The 16,867-nt window shown below is 37.2% G+C and overlaps 1 protein-coding gene across 1 annotated transcript in view; it reads left to right on the forward strand.

Moving 5' to 3' along the window:
* The window catches only part of RNF17 (ring finger protein 17), a 133,202-nt gene that overhangs the window by 48,680 nt on the left and 67,655 nt on the right, over positions 1–16,867 (forward strand). The window contains exons 13-15 of the mRNA XM_032838269.1: positions 174–342; positions 2,644–2,834; positions 3,720–3,861. Coding sequence (XP_032694160.1) covers positions 174–342; positions 2,644–2,834; positions 3,720–3,861 — 502 coding nt within the window. The remainder of the gene's footprint in view (positions 1–173; positions 343–2,643; positions 2,835–3,719; positions 3,862–16,867) is intronic.

Below are 16,867 nucleotides of genomic sequence, written 5' to 3' on the forward strand. Positions count from 1 at the left end.
TGCTTATAAAATATGGATTAAATCTATGTAGTAGGAAAGTATGAATTAGAATACAACTTTCTAGAAGATTTAGCTTAAATAAAGTATCCTTAGAAATGCATACCTTTTATGTAGAGAAAGCAAGTTTGGGTTTCAAGTATTATTTTCAATAAATATTACCTGAATTCTTTTAGGGTTGGTGATACCCATGCAAGATCAGAACACATTGCTGAGCAGCATATAGTACTAAATGACTTATGCCTAGTTCTAAGGAAGTCTGAACCATATATTGAAGGGCTGCTGAAAGACATCCAGCCACTAGCACTGCCATGCTCACTGAAAGACATTGTTCCACAGAATTCAGTAAGTGAAACTTAAATTATTTCTTCTTCTGGGGGCTAAATATCTCAGTTTTAGCTATGTATTGCCGTTAGATTGCAAAGTGTAGGTTCAAGGCATCAATTCTTTTGGTAAAGTGCATTTTGTATAATAAATTATCAGTGCCAGTAAAAAAGGAAATGAACTTCAGTTTCCATAATTAGAAACATTATTAATGGGAAGTTGAGTTGAATAAACATATACAAATGAATAAACATATACTTGGAATGAATCCAAATAAAGCACTAAATTTGAGTCACATATGGAGAGAAAAATAAATTTTAAAATATGGTCTGGCATGTGTTTCTATAAATTTCTTCACTATTTTCATGACACTTTGTTCATTAGTTGTATTCTGCTTTGTATTGTTTATGAATATCTATTCCCCAGCAAGCCTTAAAAACTCTTACAAGACAGAAAATGTGTGTAAGAATATATGTTAAATGGTTATTTTATGAAGGCTTTGAAAGCAGGAATCTGTGTCTCTGCCTATCATTGTATTCCCAGTGCTTAGCAGATTACATAGCACATAAAAGGCATTTGACAGATATTTGAAAGAATGAGTAAATGAAAAAAAATGTAAAAGGAAACGTAAGTATTAGCTGTTTTCCCCAAAATGGTAAAACTGGTTTAAATTTGGCTTTTATACTTCTTTGCATTTTCTGAATAAACTTTATAATCTTTAGAAAGAGGTTTTTTTTTTGTTTTGTTTTTAAGCAACCTGTAGCTTTTAAGAAGTTTGAGTATAGTTGACACACACTGTTACATTAGTCTCAGGTATACAGCATAGTGACTAACCAACTCTGCTGGAGATATCACAATTCCAGATTTCATAATATACTACAAAACCAAAGTAAAAAAAAAAAAAAAAAAAACAGTATGGTACTGATACAAAAATAGACTTACAGATCAATGGAACAGAATAGAGAGCCCAGAAATAAAACCATGCTTATATAATCAATTAATCCATGACAGTGGAGGCAAGGATATACAACGGGGAAAAGACCATCTCTTCAATAAATGGTGCTAGGAAATCTGGACAGCTACATGGCAGAAGAATGTAACTGGAACATTTGATTATACCATGCGCAAAAAGAAACACAAAATTAAATTTCTAAATGTGAGACCTGAAACCATAAAAGTCCTAGATAAAACATAGATAGTAATCTCTCTGACATCAGCCTTAGCAATATTTTTCTAGATATGTCTCCTCAGGCAAAGGAAATAAAAGCAAAAATAACATATTTGGGAATACACCAAAATAAAAAACTTTTGCTCAATGAAGGAAATCCTCAACAAAACAAAAGGCAACCTACTGAATGAGAGAAGATAATTACAAATGGTATGTCTGATAAGGGGTTAATATTCAAAATATATAAAGAACTTAACACCAGGAATGTGTAGTTTTAACCCTTGATATTTTCTTTAGGTATGGAAACTTAAAGGTTCAAAGATCAACTTAAATTTTTTTTTAAATGGGTGAATATTTTTCATTATTTAAATACCATATACTTCATATATTCCCAGTTAAATGGAAACTGATGATTATAAACACCTTGATTACATTACATGGCTTCCAGTATACTTTCAAATTTACCTCTTCTTTTTCTTTATTTGAGAGAGAGAGGGAGAGAAAGCACAAGCCGTGGGGAGAGGGAGAGGGAGAAGCGGACTCCCCGCCAATCAGGGGGCCCAATGTGGGGCTCAATCCCAGGACCCTGGGATCGTGACTTAAGCTGAGACGGACATTTAACCAACTGAGCCACCCAAGCACCCCAAAATTACCTTTTGAATTTGTGTTATTTAAGTGGAAAAATCATATGTTTTATTTTAGAATATTTATAATTTATATAATGTTATATAATATGTTATATATATATGCACATATATATATATAAATATTCAGAAGTGAAACTAAATTCTAAAATACAACAGCTTAATGGACACCTTGAGACTGTTCATAAAAATCAAAGATCTAGGGGCACCTGGCTGGCTCATTTGGTAGAGCATGTGACTCTTGATCTCGGGATCATGAATTCAAACCCCACACTGGAAACAGAACTCACTAAAAAAAAATTCATATATTGTACATACATAAACACTGACCTTGGATCTGGCCCTAGGTATTGTTTAGTATCTGTGGTTGAGCCCCTGTGCTCAAGTTTGCAGACTTTGATTGTATTTTGGATTTACAAAGAAAAATAAAGTAAAAGCTAAATCCAGAGCATGGTACCATTAGAGCTAATTGTAGTTATTAAGTACATTGGAATTCTACTTTTTTCACAGGATGAAGGCTGGGGAGAAGAAGCCAAAGTAGAATTTTTGAAAATGGTAAATAACAAGGCTGTTTTAATGAAAGTTTTTAGAGAAGAAGATGGTGTGCTAATTGTAGATCTGCAGAAACCACCAACAAATAAAATAAGCAGTGATATGCCTGTGTCTCTTAGAGATGCATTAGTTTTTATGGAGTTAGCAAGGTAGGTAACTTATTAAAACAAATACTTTGAGGTGTAGTTATAAATTGGAATAACAGAGTTTACCTATAAAAACTATGGACTGACTCTAAAGCATAATCTAAGAGGTTAAAAATATTGCTACCAGGGCTCTCTAAGTACGGTTATCTGAAAACTGCATTCAGATAATTTAAGTAAATAGAAAAATTAAGGTAACTCAAAGGAATCTATTTGTAGATACTGAACATTTTTTTAGATTCTTGATAATTTCACAAACAGTTCTACTAGGGTTTTAAGAATCATAGTTTAAAGTTCCTGGCTTAAATTTTCTAACCACTGGAATAAGTTCATGATCACCATTCTGTATTTAATGTAGGAATTTAGAATAGATACTTAAAGTTACTTCCTCCACCCCCATCACTGATGAACAAAGTAAGATGACTAACAATAGGGATAGTGAAAGATACTAACTTTTTGTCCTGAGTGATGAGATGACTCTGGAAGTGACCCAAGTAGATCTCATTGTGGAAATACAATAGTAGTATTAGAGCTGGATGGGGTCACAGACACCCCGCAGGTGGCCTTACTGAGTGCTACCACAGTCCGTGGTTGTCAGTTCCTCAAAGAGGAACTTCGAGTAGAAGACACAGACCTGGCTCAAAAATGTCCCAACACAAATTCGAAGATCAATTATTGATTTTTGAGACTTGACATCTCAAGTTTGACATCTCACTTGGTTTGATAATTGAAGACAATACCAAGAAATGTATTAGAAAAGAAATTGGAAAGAGAATACTCTAGGTAGATTAATTAGTCTATGTACAAGTCCTTCCTTCAGACCAAGTTGCTAAGAGAAGAGCGATTTTAAGAAAATGACCTGCTTATGCTTTTGATTATGTTTTTAATCAGGTTTAGGTCACAATTGCCAAGAAGCCACTCTGAAAAAAATATGACTTTACACTATCACCCACCTATTTTGCCTAAAGAAATGACAGATGTTTCAGTTATGGTTTGTCATATAAATAGTCCTGCCAATTTCTATCTTCAATTGGTAAGTATTTAGTATTCCTTTGATACAAAGTAAATTTTTTCAAATTTTAAGTAGAAATGTATAATGGAAATGAGCACCTAAAATGAATTTTAGAGAAAACAAACCACTGTCAACCTTCTGTAAGTTTAAGTTTCTTAGCTGCAATTATAAATGAGAAAGTTACGTGATTCATAGTAAGTTGAAGGAACTCTTCATGCAAATTATGAAATATGGAAGGAAAGGACAGTGAAGGATACCTAATATATGTGTTTTTTGCCACCTTAATGATATCTATAGTATAGGAAAGCACATAGACCAGACATCAGAATACTAGGCGAAGGTATCTCAGTGTGGTTTTGATTTGTATTTCCCTGATGCCGAGTGATGTAGAGCATTTTTTCATGCATCTGTTGGTCATTTGGATGTCTTTGGAGAATTGTCTCTTCATGTCTTCTGTCCATTTCTTGATTGGATTTTCTTTGGGTGTTGAGTTTGATAAGTTCTTTATAGATTTTGGATGCTAGCCCTTTATCTGATGTCATTTGAAAATATCTTCTCCCATTCTGTCAGTTGTCTTTTGGTCTTGTTGACTTTTCCCTTTGCTGTGCAAAAGCTTTTTATTTTGATAGAGTCCCGCTAGTTAATTTTTGCCTTTGTTTCCCTTGCTTTTGGAGATGTATCTAGCAAGAGTTTTATAGCCAAGGTCAAAGAGGTTGCTGCCTGTGTTCTCCTCTAGGATTTTCATGGATTCCTGTCTCACATTTAGGTCTTGTATCCATTTTGAGTCTATTTTTGTGTGCAGTGTAAGGAAATGGTCCAGTTTCATTCTTTTGCATGTTGCTATCCAATTTTCCCAACATCATTTGTTCAAGAGACTGTCCTTTTCCCATTAGATATTGTTCACTGCTTTGTCAAAGATTAGTTGACCACAGAGTTGAGGGTCCATTTCTGGGTTTTCTATTCTGTTCCATTGATCTATGTGTCTGTTTTTGTGCCAGTACCATACTGTCTTGATGATTACAGCTTTGTAATAGACCATCTCACATCAGTCAGAATGGCTAAAATTTAACAAGTCAGGAAGCAACAGATGTTGGCAAGGATGCGGAGGAAGGGGAACCCTCCTACACAAGTTGATGGGAATGCTCATGGGGAAGCTGGTGCAGCCACTCTGGAAAACAGTATTGAGGTTCCTTAAAAAGCTGAAAATAGAGCCGCCCTATGACCCAGCAATTGCACTACTGGGTATTTACCCCAAGGATACAAATGTAGTGACCCGAAGGGGCACCTGCACCCCAATGTTTATAGCAGCAGTGTTCACAATAGCCAAACTATGGAGAGAATGCAAATGTCCATTAACAGATGAATGGATAAAGAAGATAAAGAAGATGGAATACTATTCAGACATCAAATAAAATCTTACCATTTGCAATGATGTGGATGGAACTAGAGGGTATTTTGCTAAGTGAAATAAATCAGTCAAAGAAAGGTATCATATGATTTCACTGATACATGGAATTTAAGAACAAAACAGGAGCATCAGAGGAGCATAGGGGGAGAGAGGGAAAAGTAAAATGAGATGAAGTCAGGGAGACAAATCATAAGAGACTCTTAATCATAGGAAGGAAACTGAGGGTTGCTGGAGGGGATGGCTGTGGGTAGATGGTGTAACTGGGTGGTGGACATTAGAGAGGATATGTAATGTAATGAGCACTGGGTATAATAGACTGATGAATCACAGGCCTGTACCTCTGAAACCAATAATATATGTTAATTAATTGAATTTAAATTTAAAAATGATAAAAAAAAGTACTGTGAGAAAACCTATTTCTGACAATGGACATCTGAGAATTTACATGTTTATAATGGGTAATTTTCTGAAATTGAACACCAAAATTCAGATCAAAGGCATTTCATATTAAATTTTGGATGTGGACTGATGGGTTTGTTTAGATAGCTACTAACAGGGGCACCTGGGTGTCTCAGTGGGTTAAAGCCTCTGCCTTCGGCTCAGGTCTTGATCCCAGGGTCCTGGAATTGAGCCCCGTATCGGGCTCCCAACTCAGTGGGGAGCCTGCTTCCCCCTCTCTCTCTGCCTGCCTTTTTGCCTACTTGTGATCTCTGTGTCAAATAAATAAAATCTTTAAAAAAAAATAGATCGCTACTAACAGTGAGTTCATCCTTATCAATCTCTTTGTGTCTGTACTTCGTATGAATTAACTCTTTCTAAAGGCCATAATGAGTGAATAATTCATTAATCTTCACAACAATCCTATGAGAAAGATACTAGTAATTTCACTTAGATTTGGAAGCTAACCAAAGGGATAAAGCAACTTGCCTGAGGTCACACAGCTACAGAAGGGAAGAGCCAGGATTGAACTGGGCAGTGTAACTTCATTCAGAGCCTGTCATCTTAATCATTGCACCACTCTGTAAGTGATCCACTAAGTTGTGGAAGTCTGCTTATTTAGCACTAAGTAAGGACTTGCATATTTCTTTCAGTGAATTTTTTTTTTACTTTTATTTAAAGTGAAGTAAAACATATATAAAATATACCATTTTAGCCATTAAATGTACACTTCAGTGCCGTTAAGTACACTCAGTGTTGAATATCCACTGCCGCTGTTCATCTCTAAAACTGTTTCATCATCCCAAACATCTCTGTAACCATTAAAGAACTCCCCATTTTTCCTTCCCCTTCCTCCAGCCTCTCATAACCTGCCCTACTTTCTTTTCCTGTGAATTTATTCTAGGTGCCTCTTAAGTAGAAACATAGAATATTTTTCCTTTTGTGTCTGCCTTATTTCACTTAGTGTAATATTTACATGTCGCAGTGTATATCAGAATTTCATTCTTCTTCATGACTAGTATTTCCTTGTATGTATATACTTTATTTTATTTACCATTCATCTGCTGATGGACACTTGGATTGTTTCAACATTTTGGCTATTGTGAATAATGCTTCTATAAGCATGAGGGTACAACTGTCCATTTGGGTCTCTGCTTTCAATTTCTTCAGATATATATCTAGCTCTGGAATTGCTGGATAATATTATAATTCTGTTTAACTTTCGGAAGAGCTACCAAACTGTTTTCCACAGTGCCACACCATTTTGTATTTCCATTAGTGATGAATAAGAGTAGTTTTTCCACACACTCACCAACACTTTTTTTTTAAATAATCATTTTAAGGATATGAAATTGTATCTCATTATGGATTTGATTTGAATTTCCCACATGGCTAGTATTGTTGAATACATTTTTTCATGTATGTATTTATTAGTCATTTATAAAATTCCTTTGGAGAAATACCTATTCCAGTCCTTTCACCAATTTTAAATTGGATTATTTTGTTGTAGGTGTTCTTTATACATTAGGAATATCAATTCTTTATCAGATATATAATTTTCAGATATTTTCTCCCATTCTGTGGGTTGCCTTTTCACTCTCTTGATAGCATTCTTTGATACACAAAAGTTTTTAACTTGATAAAGTCCAGTTTATTTTTTTCTTTTGTTGCCTGTGCTTTTGAGTCATACCCAAGAAATTATTGTTGAATCTAACATTATGAAGGTTTTCCCCTGTGTTTTCTTTTAAGAGTTTTACAGTTTTAGATCTTACACCTAGGTCTTTGATTCATTTAGAGTTAATTTTTATATATGGTATGAGTCCAGTTTCATTCTTTTCCATGTGAATGTCGACTTTTCTCTGCACAATTTGTTGAAAAGATGGTCTTTTCCCCATTGAATGGTCTGGGCATGATTGTCAATACTCAGTTAACCATATATGTAGAGGTTTATATCTGGGATGTCTATTTATTCCATTGGTCTGTCTGTCCTTATGTCAGTGGCACACTGTTTTGATTACTATAGCTTTGTAGCAAGTTTTAAAATCAGGGATGTGTGAGCCCTCCAACTTTGTTCTTTTTCAAGTTTGTTTTGGCAGTTTGGGGAACCTTGAGATTTCATATGACTTTGAGAATGGGTTTTTCTATTCTGCCTGAAACATCACTGAAATTTTAATAGGGATTGCATTGAATTGTAGATTGTTTTGGGTAGTATTGTCAACATATTAGGTTTTCCAGTCCATGAATGTGGGATATCTTTCCTTTTATTTGTGTCTTCTTTTATTTCTTTTAGCAGTCTTATATGGAATATAAGTATACAAGTCTGTTCCCTCCTTGTTTAAGTTAATTCCTAAGTGTATTCTTCTTACAGTATTGTAGAACAAATTGTTACTTTCCATTTCAGATTGTTCATTATTGCTTTGTATAACATAACTGGTTTTTCTGTCTTGATTTTAGATCCTGTAACTTTACTAACAGGTTTTTTTTGGGGGGTAGGTTTTTTAGAGTTTTATACATTATAAAATTATGTCCGCTACAAAAAGATAATTTTATTCCTGACAATTAGAATGCCTTTTGTTTCTTTTTCTTATTTAATGGCTCTGGCTATAAGTTCCAATATCTTGTTGAATACAAGAAAAAATGTGGACATCTTTTTCTTCTGTCTTAGAGGAGAAAAAGCATTTCTCTTTTACCATTGACTAAGGTATCTGTGGGTTTTTCCCATATGGCCTTTATCATGTTGAAGAAAGTTCCTAGGAATAGTTCATTGAGTGTTTTTATCATGAAAACAGTGTTTGATATTGTCATATACAGTTTTGGCATCATTTGAGATGATCATGGTTTTTATTTTTCCTTCATTCTATGGATAAATAGACAAGAACAATTCTGCATTGTTTTTGTTTTATATTTTGAACCATCATTGCAGTCCAGGAATTAGCCCCTAGATCATGATATATAATAATCCTTCTAATATTACACAGAATTTGGTTTTAAGTATTTCAGTGAGGATTTTTGCATCAGTGTTCATAAGTGATATTAGTCTAGTTTTCTTGTCGTGTCTTTGTATGGCTTTAGTTTCAGGTAATGTTAATCTCTTAAAATGAGTTGGGATGAGTTTCTCCTCCCAGTTTTTTTTTTAATTCTATTTTTTATAAACATATAATATATTTTTATCCCCAGGGGTACAGGTCTGTGAATCGCCAGGTTTACACACTTCACAGCACTCACCATAGCACATACCCTCCCCAGTGTCCATAACGCCACACCCCTTCTCCCAAGCCCCCTCCCCCCATCAACCCTCAGTTTGTTTTATGAGATTAAGAGTCACTTATGGTTTGTCTCCCTCCCAATCCCATCTTGTTTCATTTACTCTTCTCCTACCCCCTTAACCCCCTATGTTGCATCTCCTCTCCCTGATATCAGGGAGATCATATGATAGTTGTCTTTCTCCGATTGACTTATTTCGCTAAGCATGATACCCTCTAGTTCCATCCACGTCGTCGCAAATGGCAAGATTTCATTTCTTTTGATGGCTGCATCGTATTCCATTGTGTATATATACCACATCCTCTTTATCCATTCGTCTGTTGATGGACGTCTAGGTTCTTTCCATAGTTTGGCTATTGTAGACATTGCTGCTATAAACATTTGGGTGCACGTGCCCCTTCGGATCACTACATTTGTATCTTTAGGGTAAAGACGCAGTAGTGCAATTGCTGGGTCATAGGGTAGTTCTATTTTCAACATTTTGAGGAACCTCCATGCTGTTTTCCAGAGTGGTTGCACCAGCTTGCATTCCCACCAACAGTGTAGGAGGGTTCCCCTTTCTCCGCATCCTCGCCAGCATCTGTCATTTCCTGACTTGTTAATTTTAGCCATTCTGACTGGTGTGAGGTGGTATCTCATTGTGGTTTTGATGCCGAGTGATATGGAACACTTTTTCATGTGTCTGTTGGCCATCTGGATGTCTTCTTTGCAGAAATGTCTGTTCATGTCCTCTGCCCATTTCTTTTTTTTTTTTTTTTAAAGATTTGTTTATTTATTTGACAGACAGAGATCACAAGTAGGCAGAGAGGCAGGCAGAGAGAGAGGAGGAAGCAGGCTCGCTGCTGAGCAGAGAGCCCGATGTGGGGCTCGATCCCAGGACCCTGGGATCATGACCCGAGCCGAAGGCAGAGGCTTTAACCCACTGAGCCACCCAGGCGCCCCCCTCTGCCCATTTCTTGATTGGATTATTTGTTCTTTGGGTGTTGAGTTTGCTAAGTTCTTTATAGATTCTGGACACTAGCCCTTTATCTGATATGTCATTTGCAAATATCTTCTCCCATTCTGTCAGTTGTCTTTTGGTTTTGTTAACGGTTTCCTTTGCTGTGCAAAAGCTTTTGATCTTGATAAAATCCCAATAGTTCATTTTTGCCCTTGCTTCCCTTGCCTTTGGCGATGTTCCTAGGAAGATGTTGCTGCGCCTGAGGTCGAAGAGGTTGCTGCCTGTGTTCTCTTCAAGGATTTTGATGGATTCCTTTCTCACATTGAGGTCCTTCATCCATTTTGAGTCTATTTTCGTCTGTGGTGTAAGGAAATGATCCAATTTCATGTTTCTGCATGTGGCTGTCCAATTTTCCAACACCATTTATTGAAGAGGCTGTCTTTTTTCCATTGGACATTCTTTCCTGCTTTGTCGAAGATTAGTTGACCATAGACTTGAGGGTCTATTTCTGGGCTCTCTATTCTGTTCCATTGATCTATGTGTCTGTATTTGTGCCAGTACCATGCTGTCTTGATGATGACAGCTTTGTAATAGAGCTTCAAGTCCAGGATTGTGATGCCACCAACTTTGGCTTTCTTTTTCAGTATTCCTTTGGCTATTCGAGGTCTTTCCTGGTTCCATATAAATTTTAGGATTATTTGTTCCATTTCTTTGAAAAAAAAATGGATGGTACTTTGATAGGAATTGCATTAAATGTGTAGATTGCTTTAGGTAGCATAGACATTTTCACAATATTTATTCTTCCAATCCATGAGCATGGAACATTTTTCCATTTCTTTGTGTCTTCCTCAATTTCTTTCATGAGTACTTTATAGTTTTCTGTGTATAGATTCTTAGTCTCTTTGGTTAGGTTTATTCCTAGGTATCTTATAGTTTTGGGTGCAATTGTAAATGGGATTGACTCCTTCATTTCTCTTTCTTCTGTCTTGTGTTGGTGTATAGAAATGCAACTGATTTCTGTGCATTGATTTTATATCCTGACACGTTACTGAATTCCTGTACAAGTTCAAGCAGTTTTGGAGTGGAGTCTTTTGGGTTTTCCACATATAGTATCATATCATCTGCGAAGAGTGATAGTTTGACTTCTTTGCTGATGTGGATGCCTTTAATTTCCTTTTGTTGTCTGATTGCTCAGGCTAGGACTTCTAGTACTATGTTGAATAGCAGTGGTGATAATGGACATCCCTGCCGTGTTCCTGACCTTAGCGGAAAATCTTTCAGTTTTTCTCCATTGAGAATGATATTTGCGGTGGGTTTTTCATAGATGGCTTTGATAATACTGAGGTATGTGCCCTCTATCCCTACACTTTGAAGAGTTTTGATCAGGAAGGGATGCTGTACTTTGTCAAATGCTTTTTCAGCATCTATGGAGAGTATCATATGGTTCTTGTTCTTTCTTTTATTAATGTGTTGTATCACCTTGATTGATTTGCGGATGTTGAACCAACCTTGCAGCCCTGGAATAAATCCCACTTGGTCGTGGTGAATAATCCTTTTAATGTACTATTGAATCCTATTGGCTAGTATTTTGGTGAGAATTTTTGCATCTGTGTTCATCAAGGATATTGGTCTGTAGTTCTCTTTTTTGATGGGATCCTTGTCTGGTTTTGGGATCAAGGTGATGCTGGCCTCATAAAATGAGTTTGGCAGTTTTCCTTCCATTTCTATTTTTTGGAACAGTTTCAGGAGAATAGGAATTAGTTCTTCTTTAAATGTTTGGTAGAATTCCCCCGGGAAGCCGTCTGGCCCTGGGCTTTTGTTTGTTTGGAGATTTTTGATGACTGTTTCAATCTCCTTACTGGTTATGGGTCTGTTCAGGCTTTCTATTTCTTCCTGGTTCAGTTGTGGTAGTTTATATGTCTCTAGGAAAGCATCCATTTCTTCCAGATTGTCAAATTTGTTGGCGTAGAGTTGCTCATAGTATGTTCTTATAATTGTCTGTATTTCTTTGGTGTTAGTTGTGATCTCGCCTCTTTCATTCATGATTTTATTGATTTGGGTCCTTTCTCTTTTCTTTTTGAGAAGTCTGGCCAGGGGTTTATCAATCTTATTAATTCTTTCAAAGAACCGGCTCCTAGTTTCATTGACTTGTTCTGTTGTTTTTTTGGTTTCTATTTCATTGATTTCTGCTCTGATCTTTATGATTTCTCTTCTCCTGCTGGGTTTAGGGTTTCTTTCTTGTTCTTTCTCCAGCTCCTTTAGGTGTAGGGTTAGGTTGTGTACCTGAGACCTTTCTTGTTTCTTGAGAAAGGCTTGTACCGCTATATATTTTCCTCTCAGGACTGCCTTTGTTGTGTCCCACAGATTTTGAACCGTTGTGTTTTCATTATCATTTGTTTCCATGAATTTTTTCAATTCTTCTTTAATTTCCTGGTTGACCCATTCATTCATTAGAAGGATGCTGTTTAGTCTCCATGTTTTTGGGTTCTTTCCAAATTTCCTCTTGTGATTGAGTTCTAGCTTCAGAGCATTGTGGTCTGAAAATATGCAGGGAATGATCCCAATCTTTTGATACCGGTTGAGACCTGATTTAGGACCGAGGATGTGATCTATTCTGGAGAATGTTCCATGTGCACTAGAGAAGAATGTGTATTCTGTTGCTTTGGGATGAAATGTTCTGAATATATCTGTGATGTCCATCTGGTCCAGTGTGTCATTTAAGGCCTTTATTTCCTTGTTGATCTTTTGCTTGGATGATCTGTCCATTTCAGTGAGGGGAGTGTTCAAGTCCCTTGCTATTATTGTATTATTGTTGATGTGTTTCTTTGATTTTGTTATTAATTGGTTTATATAGTTGGCTGCTCCCACGTTAGGGGCATAGATATTTAAAATTGTTAGATCTTCTTGTTGGACAGATCCTTTGAGTATGATATAGTGTCCTTCCTCATCTCTTATTAGAGTCTTTGGCTTAAAATCTAATTGATCTGATATAAGGATTGCCACCCCAGCTTTTTCTGATGTCCATTAGCATGGTACATTGTTTTCCACCCCCTCATTTTAAATCTGGAGGTGTCTTCGGGTCTAAAATGATTTTGTTGTAGGCAACATATTGATGGGTTTTGTTTTTTATCCATTCTGACACCCTGTGTCTTTTGTTCGGGCATTTAGCCCATGAACATTCAGGGTAACTATTGAGAGATATGAATTTAGTGCCATCGTATTGCCTGTAAGGTGACTGTTATTGTATATTGTCTCTGTTCCTTTCTGATCTACTACTTTTAGGGTCTCTCTTTGCTTAGAGGACCCCTTTCAATATTTCCTATAGAGCTGGTTTGGTGTTTGCAAATTCTTTCGGTTTTTGTTTGTCCTGGAAGCTTTTTATCTCTCCTTCTATTTTAATGATAGCCTAGCTGGATATAGTATTCTTGGCTGCATGTTTTTCTCGTTTAGTGCTCTGAATATATCATGCCAGCTCTTTCTGGCCTGCCAGGTCTCTGTGGAGAAGTCTGCTGCCAATCTAATATTTTTACCATTGTATGTTAACAGACTTCTTTTCCCGGGCTGCTTTCAGGATTTTCTCTTTGTCACTAAGACTTGTAAATTTTACTATTAGGTGATGGGGTGTGGACCTATTCTTGTTGATTTTGAGGGGGGTTCTCTGAACCTCCTGGATTTTAATGCTTGTTCCCTTTGCCATATTGGGGAAATTCTCTCCAATAATTCTTTCCAATATAGCTTCTGCTCCCCTCTCTCTTTCTTCTTCTTCTTCAATCCCAGTTATTCTAATGTTGTTTGGTCTTATGGTGTCACTTATCTCTCGAATTCTCCCCTCGTGGTCCAGTAGCTGTTTGTCCCTCTTTTGCTCAGCTTCTTTATTCTCTGTCTTTTGGTCTTCTATATCGCTAATTCTTTCTTCTGCCTCATTTATCCTAGCAGTGAGAGCCTCCATTTTTGATTGCACCTCATTAATAATAGCTTTTCTGATTTCAACTTGGTTAGATTTTAGTTCTTTTACTTCTCCAGAAAGGGCTTCTATATCTCCCGAGAGGGTTTCTCTAATATCTTCCATGCCTTTTTCGAGCCCGGCTAGAACCTTGAGAATCGTCATTCTGAACTCTAGATCTGACATATTACCAATGTCTGTATTGATTAGGTCCCTCGCCTTTGGTACTGCCTCTTGTTCTTTTTTTTGTGGTGAATTTTTCCGCCTTGTCATTTTGTCCAGATAAGAGTATATGAAGGAGCAAGTAAAATACTAAAAGGGTGGCAACAACCCCAGGAAAATATGCTTTAGCCAAATCAGAAGAGATCCCAAATCATGAGGGGGAACAAAGGGGATAAAAAGGTTCAGAAAGAAAAACAAGAAAAAAAAAAAAGAAACAATTAAAAGAAGAAAACGAATAAAGAAAAAAATATAAAAAGGGAAAATATATATATATATATATTAGATAAACTAGTTAAAAACATTAAAAAAGAAAAGGGAAAAATTTTAAAAAATTTAGCAGAAGAAGAGAAAAAAAAATTGAAAAAGAAAAAAAAATTAAATTAACTGCAAGGCTAAAGAATCATGGGGAGAAAGCCATGAGTTCCGTGCTTTGCTTTCTCCTCCTCTGGAATTCCGCTGCTCTCCTTGGTATTGAAACTGCACTCCTTCGTAGGTGAACTTGGTCCTGGCTGGGTTTCTTGTTGATCTTCTGGGGGAGGGGCCTGTTGTAGTGATTCTCAAGTGTCTTTGCCCCCCTCGGAGTTGCACCGCCCTTACCAGGGGCCGGGCTGGGTAATCCGCTCGGGTTTGCTTTCGGGAGCTTTTGTTCCCTGAGCGCTTTCCGTAGAGTTCCGGAGGACGGGAATGAAGATGGCAGCCTCCCAGTCTCTGGCCTGGAGGAGCCGAGAGCCCGGGGCTCCACTCCTCAGTGTGCCCTCAGAGAACACTGCGCAATTACTCCCATCACCCTGCCTCTGGCCATGCTCCCAGCTGACCGAGCCTGCGACCGGTTCAAGGTAACCCCGAGCTTAGAGCTCACTGCTCAGCTCTGTCTCTGTAGCCGGCTTCCCCGTTTTAATACCGGTAAGCTCTGTGACACTCAGACACCCCCGATCCTTCTGTGACCCTGCGGGACCTGAGGCCACGCTGACCCCGTGTGGGCTTCACCCCTGTTAAGCCTCTGGAGCGATGTCCCTCAGCGGAACAGACTTTTTAAAAAGTCCTGATTTTGTGCTCCATTGCTCCGCCGCTTGCCTGGGAGCCGGTCCCTCCCCCCGCGGTCTATCTTCCTGTCGCTTTGGATTCACTTCTCCGCCAGTCCTACCTTTCAGAAAGTGGTTGATTTTCTGTTTCTAGAATTGCTGTTCTTCTCTTCGATCTCCCGTTGGATTTGTAGGTGTTTGCAATCTTTAGATAAGCTATCTAGCTGATCTCCTGCTACCTGAAGTAGTCTCAGCCTGCTACTTCTCCGCCATCTTGACTCCTCCACCCTCCTCCCAGTTTTTTGACCAAGAAGGGGTGGTGTTCTTTTTTAAGTTTTTATTTGAACTGCAGTTAATTAACATATAGTGTAATATTAGCTTCAGGTGTAGAATATAGTGATTCAGCATTTCCATACATTATCCAGTGTTCATCACAAGTGCACTCCTTAACCCACATCACCTATTTCACCCATCCCCCCACACACCTCCCTTCTAGTGACCACCAGTGTGGTAGAATTCATCAGTGAAGCTGTGTGATCCAGGGCTTTTCTTTATTTGGATGTTTGTTTGTTTGTTTGTTTTTAAAGATTTCACTCATTTATTTGACAGAGATCACAAGTAGGCAGAGGCAGGCAGAGAAAACAGGGAAGCAGGCTCCCCGCTGAGCAGAAAGCCCGATGTGGGGCTCAATCCCAGGACCCTGAGATCATGACCTGAGCTGAAGGCAGAGGCTTTAACCTACTGAGCCACCCTGATGCCCCTGTTTGGAAGTTTCTTATTACTAATTCAGTCTCCTTGCTAGACAAAGGTCTGCTTAGATTTTGCTATTCATGACTCAGTCTTGGTAGGTGTGTGTTTCTAGGTATAGTAGACTATTAGAATCCTTTTTATTTATTAAGATCAGTAAGAAATCACTCACTAAATTTCTAATTTTAGTAATTTGTGTTTTCTCTTTTTCCTTAGTCTAATGGTTTGTCAATTTTGTTAATCTTTTCAAAAACCAATCTTTGTTTTTTTTTAACCCATTGTTTTTCTATTTTGTATTTTATTTTATTTTTTTATTTTTTTGAAGATTTTATTTATTTATTTGACAGACAGAGATCACAAGTAGGCAGAGAGGCAGGCGAGAGAGAGGAGGAAGCAGGCTCTCCGTGGAGCAGAGAGCCCGATGTGGGGCTTGATCCCAGGACCCTGGCAGAGGCTTTAACCCATGAAGCCACCCAGGCGCCCCTATTTTGTATTTTATATCAATGTTTTACTCTTTATTATTTTCTTCTTTATGCTAATTTGGGTTCATTTTGCTTATTTTGCTTTTTTATTTCCTTAAGTTTTATAGCTATTTATGATCATTTTTTTTCACTGTATGCATTTATAAGCTATAAAATTCCCTTTTAACACTACTTTTGTTTCATCCCATGAGTTTCTTGTGAATTTTTTAGTTTTTTCTTAATTTCTAGTCTCCTTCCATTGTGATTAGGAAAGATACTTTGTATGTTTTCAGTGTTTTAAAATTTACTGAGGATTGTTTTGTAGCCTAACATATTGTCTATCCTGAGAATGTTCCATGTGCACTTGAGAAAAAAATGTGTATTCTGCTCTTGGTTTGAATGTTCTATTTCTGTAACTTGTAACTGGTTTGTAGTATTGTTCAAGTAATCTTTTTTCTTCCTAACGTTCCTTGTAGTTCTGTTTTTGAAAATGGAGCACTGAAGTCTCCTTTTATTGAAGAACTATGTCCCTTTGATTCTGTCAATGCTTGCCTGATATATTTTGGGGTGCTGATGTTTGGT

This window comes from Lontra canadensis, unplaced genomic scaffold (assembly GCF_010015895.1).
Source record: "Lontra canadensis isolate GAN:19392208 unplaced genomic scaffold, GSC_riverotter_1.0 scaffold103, whole genome shotgun sequence".
NCBI classification, from domain to species: Eukaryota; Metazoa; Chordata; class Mammalia; order Carnivora; family Mustelidae; genus Lontra; species Lontra canadensis.